We start from the raw sequence: 17106 nt of genomic DNA, 5'->3' as shown, positions 1-17106 counted from the left end.
AAGACTTAGGGCAGGTTCAGACTGGAAAATTGAAACTTCAGCTGGAAGACAGAGCTGGCCCAGGTATACTCAGGCAAGTGAAGCAGGAAGGTGACTATAATCTATGATACCCATTTCAACTTTAATTGTGGTGGAGGCTAAGCTGACATTTATGGTTTGGTGGGTGTGCAGGCAATGTTGAATTGGATCCTGTCAATGACAAGCCTCTAGAGCCTGATTTTCAGAAGGCTTTTCAAATCAAAGATTCAATATTTTCAAGGAAGCGCTTGAGAGACATGCAGACTGAAAAGCTTAAAACTCACCCAGAAAAAAATCCTGAGGGTAAAAAATGCAAACTTGAACCCAAACTGGAGCAGGATGAAGGATCAAAATTTAAAGGAGAACCATTAAAAGCTTGGAATCATAACAAAGGGGTTGGAAGTACTGCAGATGGGTGTGAGCACCGCGCTCCACGCGGGTGTCACAACGCTATCACAGGACGACCCCAGAGCCGCACACTTAGCCCGCGACTCCCCGCCCCTCCTAGCTCAGTAGAGAACCACGACTGACTCTTTCTACTGAGCTAGGTAAGCTCCATCACCTTTCATTTCTATCTTTCACCATTCCCAATTGTACATAGAGGAGAGAACCACGACTGACTCTTTCTACTGAGCTAGCATTTGCAATATAATTGTTGGTCCTAGAATTCAGGTTCTCTCCGAGACATATTGGTCTTGTATACGGACTACACTGAGAATAGTAGTACTCAGTGAAAGGCTTGACTGAGCCTTTACAATGGGCCCCAGCGGGCAATAAATATACCGGGGGACTTTAAAATTTTCAAGTTGGATGAAAAATGGGATCAACTTCTTCTCTGGGTAAATGCATCACGTGGAAGGACTGAAAATTCACCAACCATGAAAAAACTGTTGCTTCAATTTGAAGATCAACTGAACAAAATTAATGAAAAATTGAAATTTACCAACATTTGTAAGAAGATTGAATTAAGAAACCTACCAATTGATCTAATTCAAGCTAGTCAGTCTGATCCACATCTGCCAGGCTACTTTGAATTTATAATCCAACCAAAAGATTTAAGAAAGAGTAGAAGAAACTGGGAAAGAGGATTAAATGGTTTCAAATCTAAAATTTTGGAAATTCTGGAAGCATTGGGACTTCTCCATGGACTTTCTGTTTCATATGGTGTGGGAAAGTTACTTTTGGGTAATCATCCTGGAAACAATTTGGGAGAGTTGGTGAAATGGTTTTGGAGCATTTACTTTGAAGAAACCCAAGAAGGTCCACCATTGTTTGGTTGGTTCAAGGGAACCTGGGAAATGGCAGAAAAGCTTGAAGAAAAATTTGCAAACATCAAGAAAGAGATTTCTAGAGTTTTGCATGTCTGGGACTGGGGTCACCTCAAATTCCATGATGTAGCTGAGCTTTCACTTTCATTACTATTCTACTGGTATAGAATGAAATCAGCCTTCAAGCCAGGTTTACCAGACCTTACCAGTCACCCTGAGATTTACTGGAATGCAATGGCTGAAATCAATGAAATTAAAAAGCAATCTCATGGGAGACAGTTCAAAGGTAAAATAACCCTCAATAAATTTGGAATTGAAATTCTTCCTCTCACAGTTCTGAATTCTCAAAGTCCAGCTGTAATTTTGGAATATATCAAAGCAACTCTTCAACATGGGAGATCTGTTATCCCAACAGAAATCAAGAAGAATATCCAGGAAAAAGTCTATAGTTTTATGTCAAGAAGCCGGTTTGATTTGTGTCATGAAGAAAAAATAAGCTTGAATGGTTTGCCTATTGAAATCATTCCAGTTTCCCAAACTAAACTTGAACATAGCTATCAGGAGTTTTTCATTGGACTGAGAAGGATTGAAGGGGCAACAATGATGAAGTCTAACAAAATCAGGTCCCTTGAATTCAGGATAACTCAAGCAATTGATTCACTTTATATTCTCCATAGCATAGCAGAAAAAATGTCAGGAGAAACAATGGAAATCACAAAAGAGGAATTGATTAATTGGTTTCTAAGTATTTTATTTCATCAAACAGACATGAGCTTGCCTGTTTTTGGATGGGTTACACTTCCACTTCCACTTACACCTCCTTCACCAGAAAGTCTGTTTGGTGCTGCCCAAAAATATTTATCAGTAAAATTGAATGAATTTGGAAGTTCATCAAGGAATGATGGATATAATATTGCAATAACACTCTTTGGATTGGGGTGTGAAGAGGTTGCTTTGAAGAAAAACCTGTATCACACAAATCAGTCCCATCAATACAAGACTATTTTAAAATCCTTGGCTGATTTTATCAAATCAGGTCTTCATCTTCTTGATTAGATCATCTCAAAAAGTCTTTTTGTTGTTAAACTTGGAGCCAAATCTTCCCAGAAGGGTTTTTTGCCTCCAGTGGACCAGCTAAAATAGCAGACAGAGAATTTGAGTGTGAAAACTAGCAAGCAGCCATTAGGTTCTACTATTAGCAGCAAGTGATCCAACCACACTGTCATCAGCAGTTTGAAATTGTGGAACATCTTGCAGGCTGCTAGAGCCTGAGGGGATCTGATCCAATCCCAGACCATTGGTGATTCTCTTTTACAAACCTCTTCTTCATATTTTGAGTTCTCAGTTTCTAGTGTTAGGATTCCTATTTTTTCTTTTCTTTTTTTAGAATTGGATATGTGGAAGAGATTTTGAGAAGAGAAATTGAAAGCTCAACAGTTTTATCATTATTATTTGTAAGTGCTATGGTATTGATTTTCACATACCGCACTATCAACCTGTCTTGTGTTATGTGTATACAAGATACCTGATCCCATATGAATAGAATATGTATAACGGCATGAAACAATGTAAATAAGTTGTAACTGGAAACATGTGCAACTTTTGAAGCTCAACAGACTTGAACTTACAAGAGGTGTGGTCACACCTCTCGTGCACAGTTATGACCGTGTGACAGGCTGAGTACATACTGAGTCGGGTACTATAAGACCCGTGACACCCTCCGGTACACATTGCACATAGGCCAACCCCGTGTCCCCCGCCCACAAGCTGCGACGTGTTAAAAGCTGGGTTAGGTTTCGGCTGAGTCTATCAGGACAACCCTGCATCCAAGGACTTGGCCCGCAACTTCGCCTTTTGTCGATCCGCACCCCAGAGCTGAAGCATGCGTCCGATTCTACTTTCTGGTCACGAGAGGTCTTTGGTAAGCGAATGGGCTGCTTATCCTGCCCTCGATCAAGGTCGAATCGAGCCATCCGCACTCATGGAAGCTGACCAGTCTTACCACACCATCCTTATCGGCATCAGACCCAAGTCAAATATAACCGAGAGGGCGATCTGCTCTTTTCATGCTCAAAAGATCACATCATCAATGTCTGGTTCACGCACAATGGCGAGCGACTTGGAACTTACAATGGCCATAACGGTACAGTCTGGTCGGTTGATGTTGATTGTCAGTCTTGGTACCATTCACAACTGACTTAATAAAAATGCGTATCGATGCTGATCCCATAACCCTCCTTATTTTTTACTATGTTGCAAATGTTCAGCGAAATCCGAATTCATGGTATCCGGATCGGCTGATAACTCCATGCGTCTGTGGAAAGTCTCTACTGGAGAATGTCTAAAGGCTTGGTGAGATCAATTGACAGAGGCTTAATGCCATACCATGAGGAAGCTTCCCTGGACTAAACAATACCTTCATTCTCAAGGGAGTTTCCTACCGCCGTCAAACGGGTTGCGTGGAGTGAAGACGACAACAAGATTGCGCTTGTTACCGAGCAAAGAATGGGTCACCAGGGTGCTGTTCGTGTATTTGAAATCAATCGTGAGGGTGGCCCCCGTAAGCCATCTCTTCTATCTTACTTTCCTTTGCACGCGGCCACTGACTCAGTTCAAATTACGTTTCCTGTCTCCCATGAATTACCATGACAATCTGATCACATGTAACAGAACCAGACGAGCCTCTGCTGGTCTTCAATCCGATCGGCTCAAAAGCTCAAGTCGTGGCATTCTCTCCTCTTGATCAACACCTCATCACCGGGCATGAGAACGGAAAGGTTGCTCTGTGGGATGTCAATACTGGAGAAGAAGTGGCATCGAAGGAAAAAAACCACATCGGCCTTATCACTGATCTGCAGATGAGCGCCGATCGCACTTATTTTTTAACAAGCTCCAAAGATAAAAGCGCCCGAGTAAGTCATTCGACCCAAAGATTAACAAGGTTGTGCCATTCAATCGCAAATTTTTTTGGGATCTGACTCATACCGTCACTCAATTTAGCTATACGATTCACGAACATTAGAAGTTATCAAATCTTATCAGGATCCCCAAACACCGTTAAACAGTGCTGCGCTCATCCCTGGGAAGCCATATCTTCTTGTGGGTGGTGGGCAGGAAGCGATGGCTGTCACGACCACTTCGGCTCGTCAAGGGCACTTCGAGATTCGGATGTGGCATGTAGTCTTTGAGGAAGAGGTCTCACGTATTAAGGGTGGTTTCGGTCCTTGCAATTCAATCGCCGTTCACCCCGAAGGAAAAGGTTACGCTATCGGTGGTGAGGATGGCTACATTAGACTCCATCACTTTGATGATGGTACTTTCCGGGCTAAACGTAAGGATCACAAGCTTCTTTTTCCTCTCCTTTTCACTCCGATAATCTCAAGGTCTCTAATGACTTGGCTATGTTGATAACTGACTGTTTACCCTCATCATTTTATCATGTTCAGCTTACGGTCATGAGACCGAACCCAAAGAACTGGATTGAAATTGTAATTTGGTTCATATAATCAACTGTAATATCAACACGCCCTTAAAGTCTTTGAAATGCGTAACACTAAGGTTGACGATTGGGTCGGATGTCCAACAGGCCGCCCGAAGCCGGCCGGGTTTTGGCCGGGCGCGGACAGTGCTTTTGTGAAACTATTGAGCTGGCCTGCTGAAGTTGCTAACTGGCACAGGGAGATACTGATCAATCAGTCCAATTTATCAATTTTTTAAAAGAATGTTCATAAACACCTTCAAATGTGTCCTAAAGTTTTGTAAATTTCAAGTCTGAACCCCCCTATTGATTGGCTCCACCAAGTTTTTGTCTCTCTTGCACTTGAGTCTTCATACAGATATACATATGTGTTGGAACTTGATCCTCTTGTGCAGATATCCTCACTGTGGAGGGCACCAAGGAAGGAGAACTGAAGAAAATGCTTGTTGTCAGACAAAGGAGGTGGTCAGAGTCCAGACACCGCTCATGAAGAGAAAGTGAAAGGACCCGTCACTTCAGTCTGCTAGCTTGTGTGGGGGAAAAGTGTGCATTTATAGTGATTGTCCTCAGGGATCTGACACAGGAAAAATGATAGGTGAATTTCTCTGATTGACTGAAACATGAAGGTTTCCAAGCCCAAAATCATTGGAAAGAGTGAAATCCATGAAAATAGGAAAGGGAATTGGATACAAGTTATTTATGTGATTTGATGTGCGTATTCCTGATCCAGATTATCTATATTCAAATGATTGACTCAACCAAGTAAAATCGGGCCACACCTATATATTGTTTAAGAAGGAAACGTGAGTGTAGTACAATGATCATTTCAATCGGGAGGTTTATGCAAATAAAGGTAGAGAATCATTCAAAGCCCAAAGGACAGGGGTGCGGAGGAAGAAGAGAATTGCGAGAAGACGGATTGGACGGGACGTAGAGCAAAAAAGGGGCCCAAATTGGATTCGAAAATTCGCGAAAGGTCAAGAAAACGAACAAAGTTTAACAAAAGCAATCAGAATAAAGCTTTCATTACAAGAGCCTTCGAGATAAGACCATTGATGCAAAAAAGTATCTACACAGGTCAAGGAGAGACCAAAAGAGAGAGAGAGATCACAAAGGAAGGAAGAGAACACTGACTCGAGCGACAATCTTACCGGAGACCAAGCCGATAGGGACGGGGCCGTACGTACGAGAATCAATACTGACGGCATAGTTATCGCCTTGTAGCCACAGATGGCCTTCAGGGATAGTCAAGAGTGATTTTCGAGAGTACTGATAGTCGTATCCTGGAGTATTAAGGAGATCGGGAGTAGGGTTAAAACTGTGAGGGTGATCATCGACAAGGATCTTATCCCCAGGCAGTCCAAGGATCCTTTTACAAGCCAAAACGGAGGGATTAAGGGGCGAGGTAAAGTTGACCAAGTCCCCCCTGTTCAAGTTCAATCTACTCGTTGTCGGCTCGCTCATCCGTAGGGCTTGGCTTGACTTCTCTGTCTCTCGGTCTCTCCGCAAGCTGAAGTTAAAGACCGACGAAAGCGGGATCTGGAGCAGTAAATCTCCCGTCACGTTCAGAGTCGGTAGCATCGACCCACCTTCGCACTGGATTGTTTGGTGATCCAAAAACGACATTGACGGACATTGAGGACCAGGTGGACGCAGGAGCCATTCGTCGCCAAATCAGAGAAGCGGGTTATGTTTGCAAACGAAAAGGAAAAAAAATCTGATGGTCAGTCATTGGCTCACGTGGTAGTCTGATACGATTCACAAGAATTACTAACCCATCGGAGATCCCCCACTTTGTCTTTAAACAGGGTCACGCCCGCGGTCACTTGAACAGCGCGTCTGAGCAGATAGACTAAATCAGCTGACCCACAGCCAGAATGAGGAGAGCGTAATACAACCCACTTGATTAGATGTAGGGTGGTCTTGAAGGTGGAAGCCCCGCTCATCTGCTCATGCGACCTGAAAAGGCGAATAAAAATCGATTGGTTTGGATCCGCTATGGACGGGGCTATCTCAAGTTTCTGGATGCCTAGACTTAGCAGTCACCGAAAAACGTCGAAGTGGAGATTACAATCGAGTCAGCTGATTATCACCAACCAAAAAATAAAAGAAATGTGCTCACAGTCAACGGTTTGGCTGTATCCGGTGAGCCTGCAATGAGAACAGATAAGAACTCTTCAGTCTTCACAGTGGACCCCCCGGGGTAAGCAGCTTTCCGACCGGAAGAATTGTGCCGAGTCTCCCCAGGGCCCAGCTACATACGACACCCTCTCGGAGACTTCGATCGAGCGGTAACAGGAAAGACAAACGACGAGCACACAGCCAGACATCCCACGAAGGAACGCGAGAGAGGCCTCCAGAACAGAGTGCAAGTCGACGAACGATGATGGATTTCTCCACGCTTATCGATAACCTGAAGTTGCCACTGATCGGAGGTGCACTTCTATCGCTCTCGAGCATGAACCTCATGCTGGATTTCAGCAAAGTCTTCGGCTGTTCCCAATCACTCAAGACCCTTCAACAATCCTACAAACTGCTTCTTTTTCGTTTCTCCCAAAACAGTACTAACAATGGCCACACCAACATCTTGTTCAACAGCCAGAACCTGTTTATCGCCACGGGACTGTTCCTGATGGGCTCGATCCTCAGACTGTTCATGAACTTCATCGATCGTAATCTGTCCAACCACGAGAGCTCGATCTTTGACTCCTCCGTGCTCTCTAATCACGTCGATAACTCAAGAAGTGATGATCACCATGTCCTCAACAATCTCTTGCTCTTTACTCTTGCCGGACTGCTCTCTGGTGCTGGAACTACCCTCGCCTCCGGCTGTACTTCTGGTGAGCTTTCTCCTGTTATCGATGAACCGCAGAAAAGACCATTCTTACAAAACATCATCCCTTTCTCTTCTATCCATTTGCTCATATAGGTCATATGTTGTGCGGAATGGCGCGTGGTAGCAAGCGGAGCATCGTGGCCACCTGTGTTTTCTTTCCCGTGGCGATTCTCACCCACCGAGTCCTCAAACCCTTAATGAATCGGATCGGAGCGGCCTCGCAACATGACTTGATGTACCAAGAATTCTCGCATTCAGTTTCGGCAACAACAAGCTTCGATCGGATCATATGTGGGGCGATATTCACGGCCCCCTTTATAGCTTATCTCGTTCTCAAACTCTTGGTCACACCCGACCGTCTGGTTCCGTTGCGGCTTGGGCTGCTTGGGGCGACCTTCGGCTCGGGACTGACCCTCTCAGGGATGACAAAACCATCAGTGGTCTTAGGCTTTTTCAATTTCCCATTGTCCACATGGGATCCTAGCTTATTAGGCGTCGCCATTGCCGGGCTCGGCCTGAACACCTTGGTCTATTGGGTCACCGTCAAGCCTCGAATTGACTCCTGGCTTGCGGTTCGTCAACTGGCGTCAAGCGAAAATGCTAGTGGAACCGAGCGCCCTTTGCTTGATAAGCTGGACCGCTTGGCTCCGCCTTGCGCAACCCCTCCAACTTGGCAGTTACCTGAGATGACCAACAATGAGATAACTGCCCGTCTGGTATTGGGAAGCGTTCTCTTCGGGTTGGGTTGGGGGTCAGTACAATTTCTTTGCATATCTCAAATATCTCTCGGTGCATTCTTAATTAATCTTGCTGTTTACTTATTTCTCTCTGTTAGATTTGCTGGAGTTTGCCCCGGACCTGCACTAGTAGTCTTTGGGGCATATCCATTTTCATTTGTCATGTGGGGCTGGCTATTAGGGTTTTTTGCGGGCAGTCACGCGATTCCTTAAAACGCGCACATGAACAGACCAAATAGCTATGTATGGTCTGCTAAAGACCGTTCCAAGCATCCCGCAAACTTGCAGTGATTTCTTTAACTTTTTCAGAAGCCTGTTCAACATCGCATTCCGACCTAAGGAATGACGTTCGAGCACATCAACAGAAAGTGGGTTAGAGCGGCAGATTTACTCGCTAGAAGTTTTGATGTATTTACCATTCAGTTTCAGATATAAGCCGTTCAGCTTCGGGTACCTCTTCATCTTGTAATTGTAGTGCATTATACAAAGTCTCGGCTGTCGATATTCGTACCTGGTATTGTCAGGCAGAATGCGAAAAAGATAAATATATCTGGGTCTGTTGGTATGAAATTATGCACGCACTCTTGGTGAGCTGTGCGAAAGATAACTTGTCAAGTGGTTGATAGCATCAATCCGAACGGTCTTGAACAGCATGAGATGGATGGTACTAGAGATTCGAAAAAGACCGGTCAGGGTTAAGTGCGCGGACAGAGCTGGATCACCATAAGAAAACGCAACATTTTAGAGCCCGTCAAGACTCGATTAATAGAAACTTTGGGCTGATGAAGATTACGAGTGGCCATGTTGAGGATAGATCGGAGCCTTTTTGCCATCAGAAACAAAACCCATTCGCAACATAAACAAACAAGCAATCACCCTGATGCAAGTCGTCAGTCGAAAGAAAGGCCTACAGTTGGCGACCGTCCTCGTATTGTTCAAGAGGCTGCAAAGCATCAGTCACCAGCAACAGGGAAATCGTCTCCCAACAACATAACCCAAAATTTCTCGATCCACTCGGCCGGGCCCTGGTCAATTTCAATATCCTTTGGATAATGTGTTGCGCGGTTGATGGATTTGACTTTCCAATATTGCGAATGTGATCTACAAATGAAGTAGCTGCGTTCTTAGACTGAAAATATGTTTATGAAGAAGTTAGCACCTATTTGAGGTAAGCCATAAGCTGGCAGGGATTGTGCATGAGAAGTACCAGGCGAGAGATTACGTCAAAAAGATGAAAGAATTTACTCACGTCACTGTTACATTTACCACCAATCAAAATTATGATTCCTTCTAAAAGCGATTCTGAGAGTGAGTTGGGATGTTCGGTAAGATGAAGTGATGGCGATTCTGAGGATGAAAGGTTTAAATCTCTTGGGACCAATTTAGTCAAAAGCTCTAATGAATGCGGAAAAGTCCATTTCAGTTCTCTCCAATGTTCGGAGTTTTCCCTGAAATGATGATACAATTCAATGTTAGGAGAACTGGCATCTGCTCAAGACAAAAGACAAAGCAGTGGACAGTATCGAGAAGATAACACGAGGGGGCTGAACTGTTCAAACGCAGATCTCAGAGAGACCCAAATACCATCGCGAATCTGCAGAAGATTCGAACTCGAAAGATGGGCTAAAATTTTAGACATAGTTTGCCAGGCGAGTTGCCTAACCGAATCGATCGAATCCAAAGATTGTCGTAAGATTCCACTGAAGATGTGACTGATCAAGAAGCGCTGATCAAGCTGCAGCGGAAGTTTGCCCTCGAGATGGTTATTGAAATCGTTTTCGCGCGCTTCAATTGATTCCGGTGAGTTGGTGTATAAACCGATGATTTGTTCAAGACTTTTAAGGCTTGATGTTCGGACCCAAGATCCCACATCCCCCCTTTGATCATTGGTATAGTTAGACAATCCATTTAAAAATACCGCTAAAAGCTTTGAGAATTGCTCTTGAGTGCAAACTTATATACGTAGTGGAATGTTTTATCAAGTCATTATTTGGATTATTTGGGCGGATAGTGTGTGATCAGGGAAAAAAGTGACAAACACGTTTGAAATTTATCTCCAAAATTCTTCATAATTGAAATAAGAGATTCGATACAGTTCCTAACTACCTCGATTGGTTGCGGCAAGCCTGAAGACTATAATACATCGATCAAAAGAGGATGAGTAAATTATGCATTCCACAATCAATGGTTGAATAATTATTTTAGTCTTACCTTCTCCTCTGTACAAGCGACCAACAAGTCAAAGGTAGGATTGAAAGAAGCTTGAAGTGGCCCCGAAGAAAACACAAATCCGCCTAAACATCTAGCGGAAGCTTGCCTAGCCACTACTAAACCGCTCGTCAAAGACTTTGAAAATAATCTTTGTAAAAACAGCACAAAAGAAAGAGAATAAAAATTGACCAGTTAGCTCAAACATGAACATTTTTCGGGTTGAAAATCAATCTTTTGACGATGCAAAATAGGACAATGCGCAACTTACTGTACTTGTTTTGCCCCGACACCGCGAAGGGAGAGTTGGTATAACAGGCTTTGAAGCGAGCAATGCAAATGATCGTCAGAACGCTTCAGCCCCATATCTACCAGCTGAATCCAAGCAGGACTTTCGACAAATCTTTCACAAAGTCGAGGGCAATCGGGTAAAGTGTTGGCAAGAGCTTGGCAGATTGCTGCCAAGAGCACTTCTAATTGGCGGGGTTTCAAGCTGGAATCCAAAACGCCAATCATCGACTGAAAGATCTAAATATGCAGCCAGTTAAACACAGGTCCGAATAAATACAGAAATACCCCAAAGACTGTTGACTAATTATATGCGGATGAAGTCTGACTCACCTTATCAAGCAATTGTGCAGTAGCGTTGTCCGTTGTGTCAGGCTGAACAACTTTGGCTATTTCGGCCAAGGTGAGTACAGATCCATGTACTTGGTTGATATCCTTGGATTGTAGACCTGATTCCTGGATGGTCACCAAGTAAGGCGGGCGCAAAGTTTGATAAAATTGAAGGCACTGGAGTCTACACTTGAAGTAGAATCCTCACAAGTCTGTCCACTACAGAAGGTGGGATTTGATCGAAGGCCGTTCGAGCTATCTGGCAGATTGATTGAGAGGCCAGCTCGCGCACGCCATCATCCCAATGGCAAACACATACATCGAGCAAATGATTCAAGATGGCCTGACGGTATTCTTCGAATCTAGAAACGATTCCTTTCAAGCACTCAAAAATCAAGCCTATTTCATGGGATAAGAAAATGAGTAGGAAATACCTTGCAACATCAGGAGCTGCTTTCAAGAAGGATGACCTTCTGAGTCCGACCGTAAAAAAATCCGCCCGTTGGAGAACTTCGATCCCATGAGGAAAGATTCCCTGAAGTGATGTACGAGTAAACTCGCCGGCTCATCGAACCTATGACACGGCTAAGAAAAACTAACAAGCCTTCCGACGTTTTCTTGAAAAGCTGCGCTACCGGCTCGACGAACGTGCACTTCCCGATCAAAAAGCGATTGTAGGACAAGCTGTATGGCTATTTGATTGGCGAAAGGCTGGACCTCGATTGGGGAAAATGCCCTGCCAAAAGACCATAAGACAAACGCTGCAGCATCTCGAACGCCTGAGCCTATACTCTGGACTCCCTTGCGTTGCTCGAAATGCAACGCCTGTCATCATAAACGGAACAAACAGTTCATATTAATTGGACCTTTTGGTTAAAAAACGAACACTCAACTCGAACAACCCATTCAATCAAACTTCCAAGCCGCGAGACCGGGAAGCACTTTTGACGAAGAAATTCTGCGCAAGCCAAACAAGCACCTTGCCAGATGTAGTCATTCACCGACAGCAGATCAATCCCACCCTTTTGTTCTTCCATGGTTTTCAAGCAGAACATTTCTAGAATAGCGTCGCATATCTGAACCGAAAAGTCCTCTGGAAGACGTTTCCCAATCCTAGCTAGATACTTTGCTCCCGACCAACGCACGACGGTATCCTATGGAGATTCAAGAACAAGAATTAAATTTTGGTTCGATTTTGGAAGATGTTTGTGTGACCTTGCATATCAATTTTGAAGATTAACACACTTTATCCTGAAGGCAGTCCAATAAATCTTGAACAATTGTCTCAATAGACTCCGGCACCTGCTCATATTCGTCGATGGACGAGCCCTTCGATACAATGGGTGTGGCCAAAGCGACTCTTCCGGCCAGCTTGGCCCTGAGTTTACGTAGGCTGATACTGGCTGAAATGTACGGTAATCTGTTTGTTTCGAGGAGCGCTTGGTGAAGGAGGGGCAATACACCCAACAGCTGTGGAGGCCTAGCCAACTCTACAAGGATACATAGGACTTGAGATATACCAGTAGCCTGATGGAAACACGCCGATCAGATTGGAAAGCTATTGGGAGGATATACCTTTGTGAAAATCTCACCAGAAAAAGATCGTGTTCTCCAGCTGCCCGGAGATTCTCGAGACATCTCTCCACGAATCCAAGTAGGTGTAAGCGGAACACATCTTCCCTGCGGAGGATTGATGTTCATGTTTGCTTCTCCAAAAAGAATGAAAATAAAAAGGACCCACCTCAACATTAATCTGGCCAATACCAAGGCAGCTGCCTCTCTCTCTTTCCCCGGAAGACCTAGGTAAGACCAACCAATTTTCTCGACGTATTGATAGGTTGAGACAGTTTGAAGTTGTAGGACTGAAAGTTTGTCGAATCGTGAAAGATCGAAAGGAATCATGCAAATGAGGGAGAGCCACAGCAGCAGGATGTATCGGAAGTGCCATAAACCAGCGTTCGAAAATGCCTCCACTATTCTACTAGGTCCGCTATCTGACTTGGGGAGAATCAGACCAAAAGTGGATATTACAACAGATAGGTCCTGCACTTGATGCGGGAAGAAGCGAACTACGAACAAGAACGATTGATACTGAATCAGTGATAGAGTGTAGTTTATAATTGATCATTGAGGCGAGAGAAAACAATCTCACCGATTGTTTTGTAACCTCTAACCTTTACAACGAAATAAAGCAAATGGGAAAGCTTTTGCAACTTCTGTGATAGTTGTTCGATGCTTAGACTCTCGATTGAATCGGTCGGAGGTTCTTCGAATTCAGCTGAATGCTGCTGCAGATATTCCAGCCACTGCCTCAGACGTAGAATGATAAGCTGTACCAAGCGCTCGAGATGTGGATCTAAAAGGTACGGCTGCTCCTGATAACGATCTAACTGTCGGTCAATATTCAAATTCCCATAAAACGACCGATATATAAGTATTCCGATGCCTAACCTGATGAAATATTTTCAACTTCTGCTTACGACTAGAGTCAAATAACCGAAAAAGTTATTAGAAAAGATCTCAGGCAGTGGCTCCTCCAGATCGGAGCAAGGTCGACCATCAACCTGATCGAGATAGTGCTCCAGGACATCAAAAAACTGCCGTTCCTCGGCGAAAAACTTCAGCAGGCTCTCCTCATCCGCCATCTTACTTCGTTCAGGTCTGGTCGTACGGAGGAGTGTTGTGCGTCGTGGTCGAGCTCAGGTCCAACGTTCGAGTGTATGGCTCGTGTTGAAATCGATGTGGTTGACAATCGATTGACCAATGACCTCGTTTTGACTCACCACCTCGAAACTAAACGCGAATGACCGCGTTGGCCATCATCATAAATTTTTAACACCAACATTTCTTCTGATGATGTCATCAAACGTCTCACTCATCACAGCTCATCACAGTGTCCGAGAGTGTCCCTCCAAAATTAATCAAGATTAACTTTTGGGAGACTGTATGTATTTATGTAGGGAAATACTCATGTACAAAAATGAAAAAAGTCTAGAGGAAGATCTGATCACGGAAATTGACTGCGTTGCCCATAAAGTTATGAGAGGCATGAAGTATATTATTTTTTGTAGGAAATCTCGAAAAAAGCAACATCAGTATACTGTTTGCTGGGGAGTGAAAGCTCTATTTAATTGCTCTGATTCAGGATCATTTCAGCTGCCTTTTCTGCAATCGCATAAACTGTCATTGCTGGATGGCTAGTAAGCTGGACTGGCAAGATACTAACAGGCAACAGATTCAGAAAGTAAGTGGACAGCCACTTCCTTGCTTTTAGTTCCTTGTCTTTTTGGACACTCACCTGGCATCTACGACTCTCAAATTTTGGGTGCCATACACCCTGAGCTGGGGGTCCACGACCCCAGATTCACTCTGGGGAAGCATTGAGCAAGTTCCGCATGGATGATCTAAAACAAGGCTCTTCAGTATTGTTTCTTACTTGCAATTATCCACGGCTCAATTGTACTGACACGAAGTCAGTGCCCTCCTCCGGACACTCTCCTCCCACTGCTCGTTAGTTTGGACAGATGGTCCAGGATAGTGTTCGTCCAAAATAATATCCTGATGTGCGTCTTGTGCCATTATTTTTCTAATCTCTTTTGCACCTTGGGCTAATAGCCAAGCGTCGAATGGGTGCATCAAGAATTCTGCAGACAAGTTCATATCTCAGTCGTCGAACGTGAAACCTGGACCGGTCCTAGGTGGAAGTGATAAAACACCCACTTGGATCTATTAAGGGTGCCGCTCCGGGATCCTGGCTTTGGATGTGAGATGAGCCGCGTGATAAAGGGTATTGTAATATGACGTTCGCAGTGAGGCTAGAAGAAGAAGTCGCAGACGAATCATCAGGTTCTCCGAAAATGACACTATGGCAAAAATTTGACACTACAATTCGACCTACTATGAAGTGTCACGGTCGGAGGGAAGCTCCGGTTCCTACATAAACGTTCAAACAAAAGCAAACTCCATGAGAGGAAATCCAAGCACCCTGTGACGATTAGCGCTAGGCGTAGATGGCTTTTGAGTTCGGAGTAATCACAAACAAAGAAAGTGTTGACCAGGCTGAATTCCAGTGCCACTCCGTTCATGATTCGATCAACCACCGCTTCAAATTGCTTGGGAGACAGATAGCTTGGACAGTTCTTAAGAAGCTTCAATCCCTCGTTCATCTCATCTTCACTGACGATTGATCTCAAGGATTGGAAGTTGAAAATAGAAGTGGGATGACTGAATAAACCACCTCCAGATTGCTCATATATTAGCTTTTGCTCGGCAGCATATCCCGGGTCTTTGGTGAGATCCTCTAAAGTTCTATGGCCAGGTTTGAGCCTGTAATTGGCAATCACAAACACATGATCCGAAAGATTAAAACCAACACCCTTCAAGTTCAGTGTCACTGGTATGTTTAAGGATTTTAAAATTTGCTCGTTTCCTATTCCACTCCTCTCGAGTATCGCAGGAGTGCCAATAGAACCAGCACTCATGATCACTTCCTTCGTGACGAGAACCCGGAAAGGCGTCCCACAACTAGAATACTCGACTCCAAGAACTTGTAATTCCGAATTGTCACCATTATTCTTGAGGATAAGTTTGTTCACCTCGCAATTTGTTCGTACAACCAGATTGGTGCGGGATTGATTTGGGAAATCTGGGGAGAGCGGGGAGTCAAAAAATTGCAAACCTGGTTTGAATCTTCGGTTGGGGATAGACAAGGCGCTAATTAACTCACAGTATGCAGTCGCGCTCGTCACGCGTGAGCCGTGGTCGTCAATCGCTGAAGGGTAAATGTAAGCTCCCTCCAGTTTGCCAGCAAAAGGGTCCTTTTTTTGAATCACGTGGCCAGCCGCAGCGCAGGCAGTAAAATAGGAAGTAAACTGGGGTGGGATGTATTTCGGAAACGAGTTGACAACGGGACCATCCCTCCCATGGCTTTCGGGATTGAAAATATAAGGGGAGTTCGTGGGGGGGATGATCAATTTTTCACTCTTCTTCGAAGCCCTCTCGATCTCCGTCCATCCCCTGTGATGAGACCAAACCAGCCACAGTGAATCAAAAAAATAAAAGATAAGATGGATTATTAAAATTGGAACGAGAAATTAAGTATTTACCATCCTGGATTCCCTAGACGTTTGATGGCATCGTAGTCCTCCGCTTCAGCCCTACTACTCATCATGAAATTTATGGCCGACGAGCCACCCAAGACCTGGAAACATACAAAAGAAAGCATAAGAACCAAGCCCCACATAAAACAAGCTCATGGAATCTCATAATATCATATCAATGGTGGAGTACTTTTCCACGAGGGTAAGACATCTTTCGTTGATTAGCACCCTCCTGCGGAACCGTGCAGAAGTTCCAATCGATATCCGATCCCAAGTTCGTGACTTAAAGAATGAGCAAGTTACAAAGGAGATTCAATTGTAGTGCTTCCAGGATTTAAAGTGCAGTGATTTAAAGCTCGACCAACCCATCAAACCCGGGACGCTGATGGCGGGATTGTTGATGCCAGTTTCTCCGGCCTACGCGCAAAGAAGAGTAGCTTAGCTCATCGGGCAGGCATTGTTCAACTTGAAAATTGGAAGGGGATCTCTTCACTTCAAGCACCAGGACCGTCAATTCAGGCTTTTCGGACAAACGGGAAGCCACCGCCAAACCTTCATCCGGTGGAACAGAGTATCAAAGTCTTGGTCAGCTCGGAAAACCTATCAGGTTGGCTATGATTGGCAATATTTGCTCACCTGCCATGCCGCCACCAACAACAATGTAATCAAACTTTTCCTCCATTTTTTGCCTTGCCAATATGAATGGAATCAGGTTAATCTTGATCTAGGCTTCTGGTTCGTTTAATCAAAACGCCGTTTGGGAATCAAATTTTGACAAGCTGGGATCCCACCTCGAGAAATAATCCGAGTCCGATGAAACGATCACAGTCTCGGGGATGAAATT

At 44.3% G+C, this 17106-nt stretch overlaps 5 protein-coding genes across 5 annotated transcripts; 2 read left to right on the top strand and 3 right to left on the bottom strand.

Moving 5' to 3' along the window:
• Positions 1 to 3168: 3168 nt before the first annotated feature.
• PtA15_6A174 (uncharacterized protein) lies at positions 3169 to 4770 on the top strand (the record flags this gene model as incomplete). Its single annotated transcript, XM_053169851.1, has 7 exons — positions 3169 to 3207; positions 3312 to 3456; positions 3554 to 3638; positions 3716 to 3846; positions 3957 to 4198; positions 4287 to 4617; positions 4733 to 4770. The coding sequence occupies 7 exons, from the start codon at positions 3169 to 3171 to the stop codon at positions 4768 to 4770; spliced, it is 1011 nt and encodes a 336-aa protein (XP_053021101.1).
• A 1101-nt stretch (positions 4771 to 5871) lies between these two features.
• On the bottom strand, positions 5872 to 6710 carry PtA15_6A173 (uncharacterized protein; the record flags this gene model as incomplete). Its single annotated transcript, XM_053169850.1, has 3 exons — positions 5872 to 6360; positions 6540 to 6603; positions 6667 to 6710. 3 exons carry the CDS (start codon positions 6708 to 6710, stop codon positions 5872 to 5874), a joined length of 597 nt encoding a protein of 198 aa, XP_053021100.1.
• Positions 6711 to 6876: 166 nt separating this feature from the next.
• Positions 6877 to 8550, top strand: PtA15_6A172 (uncharacterized protein; the record flags this gene model as incomplete). The annotated part of the gene is made up of 4 exons (XM_053169849.1): positions 6877 to 6909; positions 7019 to 7604; positions 7694 to 8351; positions 8436 to 8550. 4 exons carry the CDS (start codon positions 6877 to 6879, stop codon positions 8548 to 8550), a joined length of 1392 nt encoding a protein of 463 aa, XP_053021099.1.
• A 40-nt stretch (positions 8551 to 8590) lies between these two features.
• PtA15_6A171 (uncharacterized protein) lies at positions 8591 to 13808 on the bottom strand (the record flags this gene model as incomplete). Its single annotated transcript, XM_053169848.1, has 20 exons — positions 8591 to 8672; positions 8754 to 8848; positions 8920 to 9004; positions 9076 to 9159; positions 9249 to 9466; positions 9587 to 9785; positions 9888 to 10290; positions 10377 to 10470; positions 10549 to 10696; positions 10817 to 11073; positions 11167 to 11289; positions 11372 to 11525; positions 11598 to 11698; positions 11764 to 11988; positions 12057 to 12317; positions 12409 to 12690; positions 12756 to 12843; positions 12905 to 13232; positions 13316 to 13553; positions 13644 to 13808. The coding sequence occupies 20 exons, from the start codon at positions 13806 to 13808 to the stop codon at positions 8591 to 8593; spliced, it is 3630 nt and encodes a 1209-aa protein (XP_053021098.1).
• A 482-nt stretch (positions 13809 to 14290) lies between these two features.
• On the bottom strand, positions 14291 to 16944 carry PtA15_6A170 (uncharacterized protein; the record flags this gene model as incomplete). Its single annotated transcript, XM_053169847.1, has 12 exons — positions 14291 to 14384; positions 14462 to 14567; positions 14631 to 14807; positions 14884 to 14978; positions 15062 to 15096; positions 15204 to 15808; positions 15890 to 16179; positions 16269 to 16363; positions 16453 to 16544; positions 16628 to 16679; positions 16756 to 16814; positions 16899 to 16944. 12 exons carry the CDS (start codon positions 16942 to 16944, stop codon positions 14291 to 14293), a joined length of 1746 nt encoding a protein of 581 aa, XP_053021097.1.
• Between the last annotated feature and the right edge of the window lie 162 nt (positions 16945 to 17106).

The sequence above is a fragment of the Puccinia triticina genome, chromosome 6A, assembly GCF_026914185.1.
Source record: "Puccinia triticina chromosome 6A, complete sequence".
Lineage (NCBI taxonomy): Eukaryota > Fungi > Basidiomycota > Pucciniomycetes > Pucciniales > Pucciniaceae > Puccinia > Puccinia triticina.
This window is presented reverse-complemented; position numbering and strand designations above follow the sequence as displayed.